The sequence below is a fragment of the Phocoena sinus genome, chromosome 16, assembly GCF_008692025.1.
Source record: "Phocoena sinus isolate mPhoSin1 chromosome 16, mPhoSin1.pri, whole genome shotgun sequence".
NCBI classification, from domain to species: Eukaryota; Metazoa; Chordata; class Mammalia; order Artiodactyla; family Phocoenidae; genus Phocoena; species Phocoena sinus.
In genome coordinates, this window is record NC_045778.1 from 77,971,380 (window position 1) to 77,985,247 (window position 13,868).

General features: G+C 37.4%; 1 protein-coding gene across 3 annotated transcripts in view; it reads left to right on the forward strand.

The window, feature by feature from the left end:
- The window catches only part of ZRANB1 (zinc finger RANBP2-type containing 1), a 75,066-nt gene that overhangs the window by 17,867 nt on the left and 43,331 nt on the right, over positions 1–13,868 (forward strand). The window contains exons 2-3 of one of the 3 annotated variants that reach the window (XM_032607323.1): positions 9,069–9,243; positions 10,556–11,406. In XM_032607323.1, coding sequence (XP_032463214.1) covers positions 9,203–9,243; positions 10,556–11,406 — 892 coding nt within the window. In that variant the 5' untranslated portion in view covers positions 9,069–9,202. Of the gene's footprint in view, positions 1–9,068; positions 9,244–10,555; positions 11,407–13,868 lie in introns of those variants that run through there. The other 2 variants (XM_032607324.1, XM_032607325.1) reach the window with 2 other exon arrangements.

The following is a 13,868-nucleotide window of genomic DNA, read 5'->3' on the forward strand; positions in this document are numbered from 1 at the left end:
CTTGTAGACAGCATATATAAGGGTCTTGTTTTTGTATCCATTCAGCCAATCTGTGTCTTTTGGTGGGAGCATTTAGTCCATTTACATTTAAGGTAATTATTGATATGTATGTTCCTATTTCCATTTTATATATTGCTTTGGGTTCGCTACTATAGGTCATTTCCTTCTCTTGTGTTTCGTGTCTAGAGAAGTTCCTTTAGCATTTGTTGTAAGGCTGGTTTGGTGGTGCTGAACTCTCTCAGCTTTTGCTTGTCTGTAAAGGTTTTAATTTCTCCATCAAATGTGAATGAGATCCTTGCTGGGTAGAGTAGTCTTGGTTTCAGGCTATTCTCCTTCATCACTTTCAGTATGTCCTGCCACTCCCTTCTGGCTTGTAGGGTTTCTGCTGAGAGATCAGCTGTTAACCTTATGGGGATTCCCTTGTGTGTTATTTGTTGTTTTTCCCTTGCTGCTTTTAATATGCTTTCTTTGTATTTAATTTTTGACAGTTTGATTAATATGTGTCTTGGCGTGTTTCTCCTTGTATTTATCCTGTATGGGACCCTCTGTGCTTCCTGGACTTGATTAACTATTTCCTTTCCCATATTAGGGAAGTTTTCAACTATAATCTCTTCAAATATTTTCTCAGTCCCTTTCTTTCTTTCTTCTTCTTCTGGAACCCCTATAATTCGAATGTTGGTGCGTTTCATGTTGTCCCAGAGGTCTCTGAGACTGTCCTCAGTTCTTTTCATTCTTTTTTCTTTATTCTGCTCTGCAGTAGTTATTTCCACTACTTTATCTTCCAGGTCACTTATCCGTTCTTCTGCCTCAGTTATTCTGCTATTGATCCTATCTAGAGTGATTTTAATTTCATTTATTGCATTGTTCATCGTTGCTTGTTTCATCTTTAGTTCTTGTAGGTCCTTGTTAACTGTTTCTTGCATTTTGTCCATTCTACTTCCAAGATTTCGGATCATCCTTACTATCATTATTCTGAATTCTTTTTCAGGTAGATTGCCTATTTCCTCTTCATTTGTTAGGTCTGGTGGGTTTTTATCTTGCTCCTTCATCTGCTGTGTGTTTTTCTGTCTTCTCATTTTGCTTATCTTACTGTGTTTGGGGTCTCCTTTTTGCAGGCTGCAGGTTCGTAGTTCCCGTTGTTTTTGATGTCTGTCTCCAGTGGCTAAGGTTGTTTCAGTGGGTTGTGTAGGCTTCCTGGTGGAGGGGACTAGTGCCTGTGTTGTGCTGGATGAGGCTGGATCTTGTCTCTCTAGTGGGCAGGTTCACGTCTGTGTCCTTTCGCCAGGATTCAGTTGCCTTAAGATCCTTAAGATACAGTACCAAGTCTCTTTGTGCCTGTAGCTGGATAAGGTTGAAGAAGGCACCTTGAGTCCTCCAGAAGTGAGGAGTCACAACAGGAAGTCCTGTGAGTGATGTAGGCAGAAGGCTTGCCAGGGCGGTTGCGGGGCCCTCAGGAGCTCAGAGTAATCCACATTAAAACGATGGTTTCCAGAAAACCTCCTTCAGAGAGAGGGTAGAACCTCCCAGAGCTGCCCCGCCCACCTCAAATTAATTTTTAACATGTATATAAGTTTTAATATACACACACCCATAGGAATTTGCTGATTGCATCTCCACGGAAATCAGTTTGTTCCTCTATCCCCTGTGATCCTGTAAACTGGTAGTTAGATCTAGAAGCTTGATCACATTCAGGTTTGATAACTCTTACTGTTATTTGGCACAGATAATTCATAGGTGGTATGATGTATGGATGTATGATATAACTTTGTTTTAGAAATAGGATTTTGTTACTGCTTAGATACATTAAGTGATCATTAATATTAAGTATATATTTTAAAATTTGAGCTTGTCACTTGTCACAGATGGAGCAGGGAAAAGTTAAAAACTTTTAATTAACTTTGGAAATAGAGTATTTGCAAAATAAATTGAATAAGCAAGATTTTAAAGTGAGTCTTTTTAAAAAAATTTTTATTGGAGTATAGTTGATTTGCAATGTTGTGTTAGTTTCAGGTGTACAGCAAAGTGAATCAATTATACATATATCCACTCTCTTTTAGATTCTTTTCCCATATATGCCATTGAAGAGTATTGAGTAGAGTTCCCTGTGCTATACAGTAGGTTCTTATTATCTATTTTATATATAAATCCCAACCTTCCAATTTATCATCCCCCCTAAAGTGAGTCCTTACATAGAAGAATGTGAGACTTTGGAGATTCTGGAGATCATCTTGTTTAACTCATTTATTTTTTCACAGATGGGAAAATGGAAGCTCTTAGAGATAAAAATAATTTATTAACTATCTCACAGATAGTCATTCTTTGCTTTTCTTTAACACAAGGTCATGTATAGGTAGTGTGATTAATACACACCTGTCATTTGGGGAGACTTTTCCCTTTTTCAGTTGTCTCAATGCAAATGGAGGGCTTTATTATTTTAATTGACATACAGTGGTTTCTTTAGTAATCTGGATTAGTGTATTGGTTTAAGAGAAGTCAGGCTGACTTTTATTAATAATATTTTCTTCCCCAGGGATTGCCTCCAAAATTAAAAATACTTAAGGCATTTTATAGTCTAAAGTCGTGATAAATACCTCAGATTGGTGGTTTTTTCTTCCACTCAATTTTACATGGAAAATTTAGTATATCTTGTTTTATAAATAACTTTTTAGGTCCTGCTTACTTAACTTTTTAGGCATTTTGCAGTAGTTCTCAATCTAGATAAGCTTTGGGAAGATTCTCTGTAATTTTGAAAAGCTAAAATGTGAGCAAAATGGGTGTTAACAAGTTTTTTTATTTTTTTAAGTTTGCTTGTTTAGATATTGTATGTTATTGGTTATCTAGGATAGACTGTTTAGTGAGGCACTACATGCAGTTTATTAATTGTCCAAATTCTGGACAGTGGGAATAAGTGACTCTGGGCTGCAGTATAAATGTATTTTCATTACATTGTCTGTCTGCTACAGACTTTGGAGCCAGAATGCCCAGGTTCAAATCCTGGCTCTGCCACTTAGTAGCTTTGTGACTTTGGGCAAGTTACTCAACTTCTCCTTTCCTGTCTCCAGTCTTTAAAATTGGAGATAATAGTAGTACCTGTTTCATAGGGTTCTGAAGATTAGATTACCTGATGTATAGGTACAGTGCTAAGAACAGTGTCTGGCACACAGTACACGCTTAAGTGTTAGCTATTTTCTTTTCTTAGTTGGATGAGGCTGACCCTGGCAAAGTTGTGAAGTAGACAGTTGGCCTGGACATACATCCATCTCTAATGGTTGGGTAAGCAGTCCTTTCAACCTGCTGCTGTCTTTGGCATTCCTTCCCAGGTTGCCCTTTGCTAAACTTTTGCCTACTTATTCTCCCTGTCTCTGCAATGAAAATCCAACTCACAAAATCCCCACCCTACTTTCCTGTTATTCATTACAGTAGGAATTGTGAAAAAAGTAATCTAATTGAATGACTTCATACTATTAATAAGTAACACTTGTAAATAATTTGCCTTTATAAAATAAGTGTTTTAATTCATCTAACTTTAGGGGATTAGATGTTAGGGAAAATGACAAAGAAATTTGAACAGGGTCGAGGCGTTGGGGACAAGATGTTTTTGGACAAGAGAGTAGCTCTGAATTGGTTTTGCCTTGGAATATTTCATTCATTTGTGCCTGCTTTTCAAATCGTTTTCTTTCTTTCTTTTGTATTAGAACTCACTGATTAGTTAAAAATTTCTACCCCTCCTTTCTCTGTCACATAGATAACATAGTGTCTGGTTAAAAAGGTAGCCTTTAGTTGGACTAGGTTTAGTAGTGACTGTTGATTGGTTCCTGTGGATATTGTTAATTGGGACTAATTTGTTCAGTGTGAACAGAGAATAGATACGATGATAAAAGAAACCAAATTCTGAATGAAGTAGTATGTTCACAGCTTTTGCGAAAGTTGTTTTATTGTATTTTAAATGCTGGCTTTATATGCAGTCTTGGAGATAATCTCTCCATTTCCATGTACGTTTAAGAAAGCCGTAGTCATCTTTCATCTATTTAAATTGCAGGTGTCCTGAGTACAAGGACAGTATTTTATCTACGTGGTTATATCTCTCCACGTTTCTGAGTGCGTAGTAGACCTTCAGTAACTTGTCATAGGTTGTTAACATTAAATTAGTTTTGTTTGGGATTATAATTTGGGGTACGTGATTGACCTGTGATGTCTCTGAAACTGTGTAAAGAAATCATGCTAAGATGGGTTCTACAGTAGCTCAAGATGGATCTATCTATCTATGTATCTATCTGTTACTCCTCCTTCCTTTCTAGTTACTGTCTAGGAACTGGAGAGTACAGGGGAAGTTGATGAAATTACAGATAAAGCCCTAGTATATAAAGAGGTAGAATTCCTCCAGAAATGACTAGAAGATAGATTTTTAAAAAGGAGCATTACTATTGTTTTGTGTAAGACTTGACACACTGTAAGTTAATTTTGTGTCCATATATCTTCTTCCATTCTAATCAGTGGATTACTAATTATCCAGCGGTTTAAAGAAAAACCATTAGCATTGTAGCTGTTATTAGTTTTCCTAATTAACACCATGTTGACTTATTGAAATGTAAACTTTGTATTTCTTGTTATATTTTAAGGACTTAGGTTTGGTGGAATGAAGTTAGATGTACTGGTTGTACTGGTAATTGACTTAGTTAATTAAGGCATAGTGCCAGTAAGGCCAAGGTCACCATGACAGGTGTTATTTAACTGTTATTATTTTAACCAGATTAATTTTGTCTAGTTTGTCCACACATTCCTTGGAAGGGGCCTTCTTAGCAAATCTCATTAGATGCAGATGACATAGATAACAGTGATCTGTATGGGAGGAAGGTCAGCATATTTTTGGGTCTCACTGATTCTTAATCATGTATACATAATTTCACAAAGATTTAGGACTTTTAATGATCACAAAGGTTTGTGCACTTGTGCCCTTAACACCACAGGACTTGAATAGTTAACCAGCTCATGCATGCCTTGCCTTGGTACCTAGGTGTTAGAGGCAGACACTTTGTACTGAGGTCTTACCACAGGAGTGGATCCCATCCTCTAGAATTTCTCCTTTTTCTTGAAATTGCTCAAAAGCTCCACTCCTTTCTTTGTTCAGGTCACTCAACATGGTCTCTTCTCTGGATTTTACTGAACATAGGGCTGGTCCACATTCCATGCCACTAGAATCCCTGAGCCTATGTATGTATGTATGTATGTGTGTGTGTATTTATTTATTTATGGCTGTTGGGTCTTTGTTGCTGCACACGAACTTTCTTTTGTTGTGGCGAGTGGGGGCTACTCTTCGTTGCGGTGTGCAGGCTTCTCATTGCGGTAGCTTCTCTTGTTGTGGAGCACGGGCTGTAGGCGCGCGGCCTGTAGGCGCGCGGCCTTCAGTCGTTGTGGTGTGTTGGGCTCAGTAGTTGTGGCTCGTGGGCTCTAGAGCGCAGGCTCAGTAGTTGTGGCGCATGGGCTTAGTTGCTCCGCGGCACGTGGAATCTTCCCGGACCAGGGCTCGAACCTGTTTTCCCCTGCATTGGCAGGCTGATTCTCAACCACTGTGCCACCAGTGAAATCCCTGAGCCATAGTTTTTGAAAGCTTGGCTACCTGATTGAAAATTGAGGGGAGGAAATGATATGGGGAAGACACACAAGTCAGTGTTCCAGAAACTAGCCCCAAGAAGACATACAGTAGGTGCCAAATGTCGATAGAAGTGTGGTTGCTTGGAGTGTACTTGAAATGATTTGAAAAAACTTTACGAGAGAGATGAGATTAGAACTGAACCTTAAAGGATGGGTAGGATTCGCCAGAACTGAGTGTGTGTCTGTTGTGCTTGTTTTTCTAAGGTAGTGCCTTCATGTGTGTATTGTGGAGGGATGGTGGTACCTGAATGAGTCTGGGGTGTGTGTGGTGTGTTTGTATGCTGGTAAGGAGTTGAGAGTTTATACTGTTACAGAAGAGCTTCAGAAAGAGGGACTTGTTATTAGGAGGATTATTTTGGTAACGGTGAGCTGGATGGATTTAGAGAGGGAAGGCGCTTAGGAGGCTATTATAGTAGTTCTGACCTGAACTGCAAAAGGGTTGATGGCAGCTGAAATGGAAAGAAAAGGACTGTTTGGACAGAAACCACTAGAAAGAATCTATGGGGAGAAGGCAGAATTCAAGGTAAGTCTGAGTTTCTATGCTGGGTGCAGTAGTATTAGTGGTGTCCTTAACGGAAACTGGAGAGAGAAGTCAGGCTAGGGGTTTGTTGTGAGAAGAGGATAAGAGGATTTTAACATAGGATGTGACAAGATATTGGAGCCCGGAAATGAGGTGAGATTTGTAGATGGAGGGTTCACCAGTGCTTCTAGTTTTAGCTCTTTTTAAAATAAATAAATTTATTTATTTTATTTATTTATTTTTGGCTGCATTGGGTCTTTGTTGCTGCACGTGGGCCTTCTCTAGTTGCGGCCAGCGGGGGCTACTCTTCGTCGCAGTGCCCAGGCTTCTCATTGCGGTGGCTTCTCTACTTGCGGAGCACGGGCTCTAGGCATGTGGGCTTCAGTAGTTGTGGCACGTGGGCTCAGTAGTCATGGCTCACGGGCTCTAGAGCACAGGCTCAGTAGTTGTTGCGCATGGGCTTAGTTGCTCCGCAGCATGTGGGATCTTCCCGGACCAGGGCTCGAACCCATGTCCCCTGCATTGGCAGGCGGATTCTTAACCACTGCGCCACCAGGAAAGCCCCACTTCTAGTTTTAGCTTTCATCTTTAGTCCCCTAAAATGCTTTCTGAGCATTTTTAAATCTTCACAGATTTATGCTAATTAATATTTATATCAACAATTTATATTAATTAATATTTATATTACTAAATATAGACTTAATAAAGCTAATATAAAATCGAAAGACTGTCAGTCCTTCCTTTGGATAACTGCTCATCATTTGACACTAACTGACAACTGAACTTCTCTCAGTTTGTTTCTCAAGGAGTCTGTGCTTGGTGAGGATCATTCCACTTCTCTAGTTCTTTCTCATAGGGTTTTTAGTAGGTGGTTGGGGGAATTTGTAGTGTAGCTACAATTTTGAGTAATTGACTTCAAAATAGGTATATTTATTCTACATTGTTTAGTAATGCTTCACAAATATGGTCTAATTAATTCACTACTAAGCATGACAGTATAAAAAATGTTCAGTTATGAGCCCCTCCCTTTCCCTAGCCATTGACCCATACATCGTAATGCTCATGCTTTTATTATTGTTTGAACTGGGAAGTATATAATCAAAAGCAGTTATGAATTTAATACTAGAAAATGGTTGCTATACTTGGAGACATTATTCAATCTGTCTACAGGTAGAGGTTGATGTATAAATAGATTCATGGACTCTTTGGTCCACAAGATGGGAACTGCTGATACTGCATTTGAACCAAGGAATATTTGTTTTAAGAGTAGCACTTGTGTCTAGATCTGCTTAAAGAAAATCCATATTATACAGATTTTATTGTTGCTTTGTGTACCGATTAATTGAAGTATGATTCACTGGCTAGAATTTGGAAATCTGTATTTTATGCAGAAGTAGACTTGTAAATTAAATTTACTTGGGTATATGAATATATGTTAACTTGAAAGATATTTAGTAATTGTTTTATTTCAATGCACAGTATTGACTCTCAGAGCTGTTTGCTATTAAAAATTATTTCATGTTCTTTTTGACATCTGGTAGAAAAAGTGTACTCAGTGTTAATTTCACCTCAATAATGCAAAATCACATAGTTGAACTGATGTTACCTTTACTCTTCCATTCCATTTACTGTTACCACAGGTACAGGTGACTCTCTCAGATAATCCTCTCCAATGAATTTTAGCTTTTGGTTATGAAAAAACAATGATCCTAAGACAACGTCTTAATTCCCTATAGAGTTGGTACCGTGTACATCGTTATCTAATATAATGCACTTACTTAAAACTCTTTTTTAATTTTTTGGCCACACCACGCAGCATGTGTGATCTTAGTTTCCCCACCAGGAATCGAACCCGTGTTCCCTGCATTGGAAGCGCATGATCTTAACCAGTGGACCACCAGGGAAGTCCCAAAACTCTTGAGCTTGGTTTTGGTATTGCTTAGTCACCTGAATTTTTGGGAGGGGTAGCCTGTTTACCAGGCATATATGACAATGATTCTGTATTTTTTGTTTGTTTTTTGTCAGACATGGACATTTAAGTATGTTATGCTGGCACATTAATTCCATGAAGATTAGTTAATGTAAGGCCACAAACTATTTAGTTGAGCCTACATCAAAGTAAGACTTAACAAAGCAAGCATGAATTTTTGAATGTGAATATTTTAACTGAAATACTGAAATTACTTGTAGCCTTGGATATGTTCATTATGTCATTTGTTTTTGTCATAAGTTTCTGCTTGCCCAGTTTAGTTTACAATAGCATGAGCAAGTAATTTATTTATATTTAATTCCTGAGAAACCAAAGGAAGAAACTGCCTAATGAATATGAAAGTTGCCGTTAAATCTCAGTTGTCCATTTTATGGATGCTTTTATGATTATAGTCTTTGCCCTTCAACACACTTTCAGATTGCTGTCAAATGGTGTTTAATCAGTATGTACAAACTAAAGTGAAAAATCTATATTACCTGGGTTAGAGGAAAATAAAGTTGCTGAAGGAGAAAAAGACTTCAACGTTAAATATAAGCTATATATTTTTGCTTTTTCTGTTTACTTGGTTTATGCCCCCTTTCCCCCTTCAATAATAACAAGTAATTCAGTAGGAATTAATTTATTAGGACTACCAATTTAAGATTAATGATAACAATAGTTCACACACACATATGTTTAAGGTTTTAGGGGAAAATATCTTTCCTATGTCTGATTTGACTCACCAGCCCAATCAGCTGATTTTATTGCTGTGTTAAATTAAAATTCTGAATATAGTAGTCCATTATTAAAATAAATGAGTAGGATTAAAATAGAGAATTTATTAAAATAAAGCCTTTTAAAAAAAATAAATACTTTTGGATGAAGTAACAGGCTTCAAGTGAAATTCAGTTTTGGTCTCCTTTACAGGAATAGCTATTCACAGTCATACAGAACCACTTATCACGTTTTGCAGTATCTCCTGAGGAAGTCAGAATCTGAGCCACCATGACGACTGAATCTTGTCTTTGGTCTGATTTATAAGCTGTATTTTTATTCTGACCATGTGCAAGGTGGAGGCTATAGCATGGAAACTAAAATCTTAGTAAGTGTGATTTTTATTTTAGCTATTAAATAGTAGCCTCTCTTAACAGTGAATTTGTCCTCTTAACAAAGTTTACACTATAAAAGGGGTGAGGACTTGGCAAGCAGGGACATAATACTAATAAAGTGAAAGATTTTGCTTTTCAGGTTCAGGAAAAATCCCTGAGAATGAGAAGGAGAAGCTTCTATTACTCTGCCTAGAATTTCTTTCACTTTTCTGGTTACAAATAGGTGGCAGGATGATACTAATTTAGTTGAGAAGGGATTTAAGAAAATGGAGAGGCTGGCTTTAGTGGCCAGTGTCTAAATTCAAGCTATTTAAAAAAAATTATTATTACATTTGCTGTGCAAGTTGCTTCATTTATAAATGATTGTCATTAAATTATAGTCTTCATTGTATTGCAGTGTTAGGAAGCCCAGTGTAGAATCCTAGGAGCCTCTTAAATAGTTAATATGTTTTTAATATGAATTGAATTTTGAGTATATTTTAAATATTGAATATTTTGAGTATAAATATTCAAAATTATATTGGAGCGATTATGCTAGTTGTTATGTCAGGGATGTTTCATCAGTTGATTGTCCCAAGTATAGGTGATGTGCAGTTTTTATGTTCTGCACTCTAGACAGAACAAGATTTTGAGGATATAGGCTATCAAGGAACTTTATCTCTGTTTCACAGTGTTACTTTGTTAATTGTAAGGATTACTACTTAACATCTTTCTTTCCTACCTGTGCTTATTAAGAGCAGTGGATAATTAGCACGTTTAGGCTGCTTTTCTCCCTTAGCAAGGATGATAGAATTGACTGTTTGATTTTCTGAATTCTTTAGTGAATCAAACATTGTGGTACTATACCTAGATAGCATAATAATCTATGTTGCTCATAATTTGAGAATGGTTATGTGTTTAAGATACTTGGTTTGTGTTCTGTCCCTTCCCTTTGAATCTTTTAACTATTGGTTGTTTTTCTAAATTGATGGTGATGACCTGGCTGAGATTAAACATTTCTGTTAGAGGATTCCTGATTTAACCTCATTCCCTCTTAGAATAAACCTCCCTTTATCTTCTGCGTTTTCTCTTGCATTCCAAAGTACAGTTTCATTAAATCCCCAGGTCTAAGATATTTCTTTGGGAACTTATGTCCAGTATCTCTCTGGAAATTTTAAGAAAAGGTAGTTGAGTGTGAAATGTTACATGCATCTTTTGAGAAATTGAGGTTTTATAAGTTGAAGGGTACTTTTATATTTTGGGCATGTTTTCAGGGGTGGGATTATGTAGTTATTGTTTTAATAACCATGTCCTAATTATTTATAGCTTCCTGCCTGACATAACTCACTTCAAGAAGTGCACAATGTCAGAACGTGGAATTAAGTGGGCTTGTGAATACTGTACGTATGAAAACTGGCCATCTGCAATCAAGTGTACTATGTGTCGTGCCCAAAGACCTAGTGGAACAATAATTACAGAAGATCCGTTTAAAAGTGGTTCAAGTGATGTCGGTAGAGATTGGGATCCTTCTGGCACCGAAGGAGGAAGTAGTCCTTTGATATGTCCAGACTCCAGTGCAAGACCAAGGGTTAAGTCTTCGTACAGCATGGAAAATGCGAATAAATGGTCATGCCACATGTGCACATATTTGAACTGGCCACGAGCAATCAGATGCACTCAGTGTTTATCCCAGCGTAGGACCAGGAGTCCCACAGAATCTCCTCAATCCTCAGGATCTGGCTCAAGACCAGTTGCTTTTTCTGTTGACCCTTGCGAGGAATACAATGATAGAAATAAACTGAACACAAGGACCCAGCATTGGACTTGTTCTATTTGCACATATGAAAACTGGGCCAAAGCTAAAAAATGTGTTGTTTGCGATCATCCCAGACCTAATAATATTGAAGCAATCGAGTTGGCAGAGACGGAAGAGGCTTCTTCAATAATAAATGAGCAAGACAGAGCTCGATGGAGAGGAAGCTGTAGCAGTGGCAACAGCCAAAGAAGATCACCGCCGACTACGAAACGGGACTCTGAGATGAAAATGGATTTTCAGAGGATTGAGTTGGCTGGTGCTGTTGGCAGCAAGGAGGAACTTGAAGTGGACTTCAAGAAACTAAAGCAAATTAAAAACAGGATGAAAAAGACCGATTGGCTATTCCTCAATGCTTGTGTGGGTAAGTTTCTTCATTTTTTGAATGGGATGGGAAAAGATATTAAAAATGACATGAAAGATATAAGGAAGGTCAGTATTATTTAGTTCATTCAGCATGATAGCTATAATCCCAGTATGCATGCATAAGAATCTCTGTATTTGTGATCTTGTCATAACGTTGTCTTAAATTGCCTCCCATTTCATTGTGCATGTGTCTTTCCGTCATTAGAAAAACTTTTAAGTTATAGCAAAGATTTTTACATATCAGTAGTAAACCGTATACCTGGAGTTTAAAACTGCTACTCTATTTATTGTAACAAGATGTGACTGAGGAACACCAGCTGCTGCTTCAGAGTGTTTGTAAACTGTGAGCATCTTGTGATGATAGAAGCTTTAGTCAGATGTTAAAAATATCACAAAAATGTGTGACTCCAAGAAGTTGAACAAACATAATATTGACCTTGAAAATACTGATGTTAATTTAACATGAATGTCATGTAGTGAATATTTGCAAACTTTATGGAACTGATTTCACGTGGCCAGCTGATTCCATAGTTCAAATTATGAATTGTGTGTTTTGTGTTTTAGTGCTTTCCTAAGGAAATTCTGGATATTGGTCTCAGTCTCTGGCTCAGAGCTGTTCAGGGACAGAGACGTGTTGAGAGAGTAAGGTTTCCTCCAGTTATTGACCTTGTGAGTTAGTTATTCGTCATGTACTTCATAGAAGCAGTTGCTTGACTCCTGTGTATTTTTTTCCCTCCCCCTCTCTTTTTTTTGAATAGGTTAGCTATTTGAATTATGTGATTTAAATTATTTGGATGGGGTGCTTACTTTGACATTAAGTTTTGTAAAGAAAATTTTGAGTAACTACTAAAGTTAAATCTGTGTGGAACAATAGCTAAGCCTTCACCATGGCTTAGCTGTATATATATATTTTTTCAGTACTAATTTCTTTTGTTTATCACCCTGAATATAGCCCCAAGAATATGGAATACATAACTATATGAACCTGCAAGTCCTAAGAGTAGATTTCAAGAAATCTCAGTTTTTTAATTTTAGTTTTGTCCTGGCCAAAAAAAAAAAAAGTCCCAGCTGATGAGCCCTTCTGAACACCAGACACAGCAGGCACTTAGTAACTGTTAGCTCCAGTGTCCTCCTGTCCTGAGGAGGAGGGATGAAAGCACACTGAGCTGTCTTCAGCCATCTGTGCTGTTCCATTACATCGCATTGATTTTTTTTCTCTCCCCAAATTGAGGTACCACAGATGGTGTGAATGTCTTTTTTTTTTTTAAACCAGGAGCTACAAAAGGGTTTTATTTATTATGAATTTTAAAAAATTGAGGTCAAATTCACATAACATAAAATTCATCGTTTTGAAAATGAACAATTCAGTGGCATTTAGTGTATCCACAGTGTTGTACTACCACCACCTCTGTCTAGTTCTGAAACATTTTCATCACCCCAAAGGAAACTCTATACCCCTTTAAACAGTACTCCACGTTTTCTCCTCCCCCAAGTCCCTGGTTATCACCAGTCTGCTTTCTGTTTCAGTGGATATACCTATTCTGAATGTTCCACATAAATGGAATCTTACATTATGTGATCTTTTGTATCTAGGTGTGATTGTCCTTTAATTACCTGTATGCCTTTTGGAACACTCTTAAAATTATTTTTGCAGGCAGTAGCATACTATGTAAATGCTAACTACAAGGTGGTGTTATAGTACATGTAAATTTATAGATGGTAATGAACTACACTGCAGTGATTTTTAACCTCTTTTGGGGTCACTTTCTTCAAGTTAGTGTATCGTATGTTAAGAACTCTTGCTTTGAATTATTTTCTCCCCTTGACACACACGTTAGACCAATCAATATATCTTTGTCTTTATGGCTATTATTTCTTGTCTTTGTGACTATTGTGTCTTCTTGGTGCTGCCTTTATTTCTTTACCTATATCTACTTCTTTTGGATAACCATCCTTGTACCTCTTTGCATTCTTACAGCTGAACAAAAACTTCTCCCAGTAGGACCGATATTAAATTTGGTCTTATTTCATTTATAAAACAGTTTCTTTGTCATTAAATCCGCATTCCCACATACTCCAGAGTTTCTAGGTTCTTAGGGCCAAGGATTGATTGTAATTGGTTCTTGGTAATGTGGATTCTGTCTTTCCTATCAGCAAATATTTTTGACTATTTCACTGCATAATATGGTTCTCAACTGTTGTAGAAAGATTATGGCTCTGTCTTTATTGGGTAGTCATATCCTGATTTGTAAATATCCTTGAAATATGTTAAAAACTTTTAGTTGTTTACATTGTATTGGGTTAACGGAAGTCCACAAGTATTGAAAATTAATCATTTTTTTTTTTGTTTTTTTGGCCACACTGTGCGGCATGTGGGATCTTAGTTCCCCGATCAGGGATCGAACCCGCGCCCCCTGCAGTGGAAGGCGGAGTCTTAACCACTGGACCGCTGGGGAAGTC